The 8,331-nt window shown below is 41.0% G+C and overlaps 1 protein-coding gene across 3 annotated transcripts; it reads right to left on the reverse strand.

Annotated features, from left to right (window-relative positions):
- Window positions 1–987: 987 nt before the first annotated feature.
- LOC149404480 (E3 ubiquitin ligase PQT3-like) lies at window positions 988–7,532 on the reverse strand. Of its 3 annotated transcripts, XM_089603422.1 has the most exons (16): window positions 6,907–7,529; window positions 6,547–6,774; window positions 5,921–6,017; window positions 5,605–5,686; window positions 5,337–5,503; window positions 5,110–5,195; window positions 4,977–5,033; window positions 4,709–4,865; window positions 4,461–4,612; window positions 4,055–4,219; window positions 3,659–3,958; window positions 3,494–3,541; window positions 3,135–3,402; window positions 2,942–3,061; window positions 2,635–2,719; window positions 988–1,885 (listed from the first exon to the last, which is right to left on the reverse strand). In XM_089603422.1, exons 2-16 carry the CDS (start codon window positions 6,710–6,712, stop codon window positions 1,244–1,246), a joined length of 2,592 nt encoding a protein of 863 aa, XP_089459548.1. In that variant the 5' UTR covers window positions 6,713–6,774; window positions 6,907–7,529; the 3' UTR covers window positions 988–1,243. The 3 variants fall into 3 exon arrangements, with proteins under 3 accessions (XP_089459548.1, XP_089459556.1, XP_089459540.1); XM_089603430.1 differs by having other exon boundaries at window positions 2,635–2,716; window positions 6,547–7,532; XM_089603414.1 differs by having other exon boundaries at window positions 6,547–7,529.
- Window positions 7,533–8,331: the final 799 nt, after the last annotated feature.

The raw sequence follows: 8,331 nt of genomic DNA on the forward strand, positions 1-8,331 counted from the left end.
CTGGACTGGTTTGTGGTTTTAAAGACTGGCTCAATGCAATAGAGACAAGCTGGACTAGTATTATGTCAATAGGTACATTGTACCAATGCACTTTCAATATGAGGAGCAACTTCTAGTTACTCTTTCAATCCCCCAAAGTTATCTTGTGTTCTGGTGCAGTTAAAAGATAGAAACTCGGTGAAGCTTGTGGCGCCTTTAGGGCTTCCAAGGCCCTTCTTCACCTATAAATACCCTCCCAGTGGAGGGGAAGAGTTAATCCCTCATAATTCATTCCAAACACAGAGATTCCGATTCTAGAATATTGAAACACTGCCGAAGACTCTCGCACTTGACTTCGCTTAGAATCTTCCAAATAAATCTCGATGACCCCACCTCGACTAAAGCAATCAGACGAATGTTGAGCGTCAGAGAGCGCACCAGACTCTTTTCTACTTCTTCTTATCCACAAGTCTCTGTGACGAGCAAATAACGATCTTGAAGCTAAGAGAGCATACTCGAGACTTTCGAGTTTCGTATACCCGACTTGGGTGCGATCGCTTGGTTCAGCCTTTGATGGAACAACCCAAGTTCATAAATCGTTATTCAAATTTCAACGACAACACACTACGCATCCTACACTATTCTTTTTCTTCTTTTGTTCGAAGGATCTTTGTATATGAGGGTAATTTTGTCATTAAAAAATTTAGCTAATTAAAGTCAAACAAATTGAAAAAAGAGATATATTTGATTTTTTTAAAAAAGTTAAAAGATAACTAAAACAATAAACTCAAGGTATCATGAATCATTTGACTAAAACTGTTCCATACATAATTCCAAATATAACTAGACGGGTTGAGGACTTCTTTCACCAGGCAGAATTTGCCATACACCCATAATACAAAACAGAACAAGTACTCAACTCAAGTACACTAAAACATAAATATTATTAACGAATATTCAACGGGAACCATTAAGATGCACAAAACCAGATCATTGATGAGAAATATGTGCAAGAAAAAGCGAAATTGTTGAAAAATACTTCATATTCTCAATTCCTGAGGGGAAAAAGTTATACAAATTCTGGATGAAAAAAGGTCTCCAATTCCAACAAAAATAAATTTTGATACATTACAGAGACTGAGAGGATCATCATATCACCACTCTCCCAAGTCTCAGGAAAAGAAAGTATGGAAGCAAGCGCGCTCGAAAATGACAGGCAGGTTTTCCATTCATCATCGTATCGTGCCTTTTGCTATTTGATTCTCTATCTGTGCTTGTTGTAGTCCCTCTCCCTGGAGCCCCTCCTCGAGTGCTGCCTCGTGTCCACCGGCGGAGGCGGCGGAGAAGGCTCATACCTCGACGGCTTCCTCTTGAAATGCCGATCCTCCTCGTCCTCGCTCGAGTCATACTCCACCGACCGCGATTTCCGGCCCCCGACGCTCGCTGAAGTCGAAGTCGTCGTCGTCGGCGTCGGCTTCGTCTTGTGGTCGTCGTTGTAGTACCCGTTCGGGTTCTTGTGATCATCGTCGTGGTGTCGGTGATGGGACGAAGAGGAAGCGGGCGGCGAGGAGACCTTGCTTCGCTTCTTGCTCTTGGCCTCTCCCTCGGGGAAGCTGATGCGAGAGAACACGCTTGCCTTGTGCGCGTCCGAGGCCGCCACCTGGGCCGGGGTCGGGGATTTTCTGGAAGGTTCCGTCGCCGGAGGCCGGGCAGAGGATTCCGAGCGGCGGTGATCTCGGTGATCGCGGTCCGTGCTCCGGTGGTGGTGGTGGTGGTCGGCCTTGCGCTTTAGAGGGCGAGAAGATGGGTCGAGGTCTCTGATGTTGGGCCTTTCCGAGGTCGACGATCTCTCGGGTCTGTGCTGGCGCCGCTGATACTCTGGGCTTGCTGGCCGCTCCAATGGTCTCTGCGTGTTTGATATACTATTAGGCAATAGTACTCGTGCATAGATCTTTGTTCTTTCTACTATTCTTGCTTTCTTATTATGATGTTGTATAGGTATGGTTATCCCATCATCATCTGTCATTTTTTTTTCTTTTTCAGGAACTTGGCTGTGACAGTGACGACTAATGTTACGTTAAAAAGTAAAAACTGCTGAACCAACTGGCTAGGGCATGACTAAAGTGCCTTAAGTTCGATACCTCTTCAAGAAACAACTCTCAAGTGAAAGAAAAGAAAAAAAAAAAAAAAAAAAAAAAAAAAAACCTCTTTGCTTTGCTAAATCAGATTGTTGAGACTGAAACATCTCATTATAATTTTGATAGGAACCAAAAGGTTGATATGGTTCCACCTTCTACGGTATACACACACACACACACACACATCACTGAAGCCTCCCATAATTGATTAGAGATATAACAGGAGAAAAAAAAATGTAAACAAAACAGCACTAGACAATAATTTGTAGCTTCATATATCATCAATCACTCGGTTATCCATCCTAAAGTCTACTGAATTATATTTTAACAAATTAACATGTAGCAGAGTTCTGTTTCCTTTCTCATAGAAAAAAGAATCGAGTTGAACGTCACCAAATTGGAGTTCTTTAACCAACTTGGTGCCCTCTAGTGAATCACAAAATTTATAAAGGTGCTTAAAGTTAAATGTATCTGTACACATAAGAGAAGAGAAACTAGGACTGTAAAAGGGACATACAGATTTTGGTTTCATCATAGGGCCGTTGCCACCACCGCTGCTCACTTCTCGGTTGAAATCCCGGTCTCTTGGAAATTCTCGACTGCTGCAAAACAAGAAGAAGCATAAGCATTAGCACCTAATAATCGTACTAAGCCACAAAAGTGTCACGCTATAACCATCAAATAAAGGCTCAAAGAAAGAAACAACGTCATGAAATTTGACCACATCTTAAACTTGAGTGAAAAGGAATAATATAAAAGCTCAAACTGCAACATCAGTCAAGCAAAACATGCAAACAAAATGAATTTACAGCAGAATCATTTACCTTTCAACCCGTCTCTCCATTTCACGTTTCCTTCGCAAGTCAGCCTTCCGGGCCTCAAACTCCTCTCTACTCATGGCCGGGGGCGGATTTTTCATACCCATATTAAACTCCCCAAGATCCCTGCAAATTTCCCATATTAGAATACACATACAAAACGTTCAACCCCATGTCTTGCTATTGACATTGTGAGTACCTTTGAGGTGGCATGGCGGGGAACATATATCCTTGATTGGCATAAGGGTCGTGTGGCGGCATAAAGCCTCCGAAGGGCATGTCTAGTGGGCCCACATTGTAGCCGCCCATGAAGGGGGGTGGCATTGGTTGAGGGAATGGTGGCATATATCCGTCCATGCTGGGTTGCATTCCCCCTCCCCAGTATGGATTATACGTTGAAGGCCCCATTGCCATTGGCATCATGTAGTTCTCAACTGGAACATCTGGAGGACCCTTCCATTGAAGATCTGCGACGAGTTTCGTAACAGTCAAAATAATAACTAATTCGCAACCATCAGAGTTACATTAATAACAAAAAAAGAAAACAAAGTATGATACCATTAGTGGGAGTGGGGCGGAGAAGTTTCTTCTTTTTCTTCTTCTTTGCTGTAATAGCCAAATACAAAAAAAAAAAAAAAAAAAAAAAAAAAAAAAAAAAAAGAAGAAGAAAAAGTTATAAGAGCAAGCAACATGAAAATCAGAATCCCGCAGAATATGCATTACCTGCCTCAGAGGAAGCCAGCCTCTGCTGCACTTCTTCATCAACCAATAGAGCACTACTTTGAGATGCTGGTTCCTTGACACTCACGGACTCATGGGTGGCTTCAGATACATCAGGTATTTTATTCATCCTATTCTCTACTTGCTGCTCTGTGACAATTACAGGCTTTGCTTCTGCTGATGCGATTTCATGTACCTTCGGAGTTTCTTCATTGCAAGGCAATGAAGTGCCTTCTCCTTTAGATGCAGCGGACATGGTCGGGGATGGAATCTTTGGCTGCACACACCGCGCTGACTCCATATCTAAAAACAGCGGATCAAATAAGTACCTTTTTATGCTTTTAACATTACATCAAATTTGACAAGAAGCATGGCGGCAATAATTATTGAAATACAAACCTTGCACATGATACGCACTCCCTGCATTATCAGCACTACTGTTACCGGATTCCAAGATGCGGTTGATCGTATCCCTGAGTGTTTTATTTGGTAAGAGATCATCGGCAAGTACGTTTGTAGCTCCGCAAACACAAATGGACCTTGAGATTATATAGTCTCTTATACCTGAATAAAATATCATTAACTTGAGTTTACAATATATTTTTAAATTATCAGGAGGCAGCAACAAAGTTATGAGAATGTCTTCATAGCTCGCCATCATAGAGTAAACAACAACAGGAAAGATGGAGCTATGCAAACGAAATACGACAACATTATAACTTCTGTAAAAAATTCTTCTTGACTCGAACCCAAAGAAGCTCACTTATCCTTGTAAGATAATAAGCAAAGAGAATTAGAAAGTTACATTTATCACAGAAGCTCGTAAAGCAGCACTTGCTTGTCAATACTGCGTCCTTCATTACTTCCTTGCACAAGGGACAGTGTAGCTCAGGTGGTAGATCCCCAACAGAACGTGTGGTGGATGGTAACCCTTCAATTTCTCTCTCAAAAGCAGCTCTGTTCAGTGATAAAACATTAGTTACAATTTTTTTTTGAAAGCCAATGGTAGTCTAAAGAATAAAGCAACATGGATATGGAATTCAGTTTGCATACTCGTTTGGCCTTAGGACCGCCACTGCCCCACTGGGCAATGCATATGAACCATCGGGCGTGGCCATTAGCATGGACTTGGGAATCCCGGTGGGCGGTTTTACTCTTTTGACATCAAACTTCGGATCACCATTAGTAGGGCAGTGCTGAATAAAATGTCCTGAAAAATTGGACAAGTCGTGATGCAGAGTTTGACCCACTAAAAAACTCAGAAGAGATAATATACATACTGCAATAAGATGGAATATATATTCTATATATATAAACTTACCAGGAACTTTACACCTGTGACAAACATAGCCCTGTGGAGGTGTTTTCCTCTCCAATCCTGCTCGATGCAATCAACAAATAAGCATTCAACCACATCACAAGATTGCATACTAAAGATTAGAACAGATAATTACCACCAAACCCACGTCCACTCATCATTCTTCCAGGCATACCCCTGCCGAAGCCCCTACCTCCACCAAACCCATCGGAACCTCCTTGACTGCATCAAATACAAATAGTGAGAGACATGATTTAAGCCAACAAAACGGTAGGCTTTTAAAGAGTAAGACAGTAGTTGATGATAATATCAGAACAAAAGACTAAAAAATGAAAACAGATTTGTTTATGTTTTTCTTTTTACCGCTGCCAATCTAATGCCGGGGTATCAATTAAGGCCTTAATCTTGCTATCCTCGTCAGCGTTATTTGCAGGTGGAGCTTCTGAGATTACATTGATTTGCTGAACTTGTGGGGCATCAGGAAGTTCATACAAATCAGCCCCCAGATCATCCCATTCCGAGTCATCAGGCTATATACAAAGTAAAGATCAATGTGAGAAATTGAAAATACACAATAGTGTACAAATATCACTATGAGTTAACTTCAAGAAGGGGGCGGCCGAGGATTTACATATTTCATCGTAGACGAATCAGCCATTTGGAAGCTGGTCCTTTCTGGTTCAATGTATTCCACCTTCTCTTCAACCTTCGGACTGCACCAAAAATACAGTCCAAAATTAAACTAATATTTTTATTTCTCATGCAATTTAAGGTTACAAATATTTTAGCTTGCAGTCCAATAAGCTACAGTGATACTCAAAATCATGGGATATTATACAAAACTATGCAGCCATTAAAACGAAATTATAACTGAATGTACAATGATAGCTATACACTCTAGAAATTCAGACAAATAACAACCAGTTAAAAAGGTTTCGAGATAGTACTTTGGATCAGCAACAATGGGCATACGAGGACGTCCTGGAACCCGGCGAATTAAAACCGAAGTATTTTTTGGAATCAACATTGCTTCATCAAGATATTCTGAAATTCCAAACAGAAAAGAGGTCGATAAACACTGCATAGACATTAACCAAAAAAGCGAATCTACCCCCAAAACACTACTGATTGCTTCTCAGAAATAAAACTAAGATTGATCACTCACAGGAATCCAATCTCAGTCTTACTATGAACCCCTTATAGATTAGGAAATTCTTCACAGATTTGATGGTGCCAGTTTTCTTATAACTCAGTGGAAATCTATGAAATCACAAGCAGACTTGTTGAAATAGAGTATGAATTGGGACATGAGATAGCAAAAGAATCTCTCCCCTCATTCACATCTGGACCACTTTTATTACAAAAGCAAGATCATGAAAGACAGGTTCGCTGAGATTACTCTCAGAACAGTTTTAATGATGACCCAGAAAGGAGACTCGGGGCTAAATTAGCTACTTTACTCATAATGAAGAATACTCAAGTCAATTAAGGTTGTTAAGACAGTCTACTAATGGGGCTGTGTTTTGGGGGTAAATTACAATACTCAAGAACAAACTAAGATAATTAAACCAACCTTCATTGGACTGGGCATTGGTGACCAGAAGGTCAAAATCAGTACCCCTTCCCAAATGCTTAGATTCAAAAATTTTCTCTTTCAAGGTACCAACTGAGATGAAAGGACCGTCCATAGCAATTGAATCATAATCTTTTGCACTCTTAAATTTATAATACACCGCCATGGTAAATCTTTTTTTTTTTTAATATATTCTAAATAAGAATATTATATCAACAAACAAAAGCCCTGAAAGAAAAAAAAAATCAGAGTTCAAAGGCCTCCCAAAAATAACGGGCCCTGTATTGATAGAAAACAATAGAAAAGTACAAAAAAAATCCACTCTTTTTTTTCCTTCAAAAAGTAACGAACAAATCGAACCGCTACGAAGGTAAAAGCTTCAAAAATCTTCTTATACGACTATGAAGACTGTCTCCGATGCGATTCCTGGATCTTGACGGCAAACCAGCGAGCGTTGAAATCTGCAGAGCCTAGTTGAAGATGCGATTTGATAAGCCTCCAACGATTAGTCCGAAGGTTCATCCACAGCCGGTCCAATCCTTCAATCTTCAGATGCTGAACCACCGATCTTCACCGAAACTGAAAACTCCGCCTAGTAAAAACAACCCAAGATTCAGGATTTCCTTCAGAAAGCGAACAGCAACATAGAACTCGTGCGAAATCCTTCGATCGGCCGATGAGTATCTTCCGAGGATAGATGCGCCAGCCGAAAAGCTTCTGTGCCTCCGATTGAGAAGATGGAACGAAATCGGGAACAACCGTCCTTCGAAACAGAGAACTGATGGAGCGAGACCTGAATTCCTCGACTGTGAGGCTGAGGCTCAATCCCGGGGAGCTAGGGTTAGGGTTTGTGAATTTTTAGCCTCAGTTGGTATCGAGGATTGGATTATGATGCCATATTAATAAAAAATGGACCTGATGATTTCTGATTTATAGGGATTGGAATAAGCGAAAAATAGGAAAGTATCTGTTTCCTTCCTTTGTTTTTTTTTTTTTACCTTTCCTTTTTCTTTTCTTTCTTTTTTCCCCCCAAGTTTTCTAACATTTATTTCTACAGATTTTTCAATTATAGAACTAGACAAATTTAAAAGTAGAAAGTTCTAATAATTCGATAAACTGTATAGTCACATCAAACTTTAAAATTAGATAATGATTATTTTAAGAAAAATTGCACAAACTAACCAAACTCAAACGTTAAGATTGCATATTAGTCAATGTTTAATTTTTTTTTTTTGAAAAATAGCCAAATTCGTTGATGTGACGTTACAGCCAACTTTTGAATGTCGAAAAGTTGGGACACGTAGGGGATTTTCAGTAGAAAGCCCTAGGCACAGCTTGTGCGCTAGATTAAGCGCTCGATCAGAGGAAATTGTGCTCAGAAAGTCTCCATCAGCGTTTCAGAACTCTTAGAGCGAGTAATCTTGGAGTGGAATGAATGTATCTCTCCCCCTCACTTAGAGGGTGTGTTTATAGTGAATGAGGAGGACTAGGAGAGCTTCTAGACGCACCTCAGGGAGCAGGGCGCAGGTTTCGGGCGCGCGAGGCTATTTCGGGGTGCGCGCAACATTTGGGAGCGCTGCGCGGGCGCGCCAGGTGCTCTGCGGGCCGTGTGCGCGCTCTTTTAAGGAGTGTGCAATAGAAAATCTTTGCTCCATGTGGGAGCCTGGAATTGGACTTTTTGGGCCATTCGAATGGGCCTTAGCCATTGTGGGCCTCATGGATTTCTTTCGGAGTTCGGGATTTTGCTCAAGTCGACGCGAGGACTTGTCAGACGACTTGTGGACG

The sequence above is a fragment of the Urtica dioica genome, chromosome 2 (genome assembly GCF_054948205.1).
Source record: "Urtica dioica subsp. dioica isolate 48M chromosome 2, U.dioica_male_clone48M_v1_H2, whole genome shotgun sequence".
In the NCBI taxonomy this organism is placed as follows: Eukaryota; Viridiplantae; Streptophyta; class Magnoliopsida; order Rosales; family Urticaceae; genus Urtica; species Urtica dioica.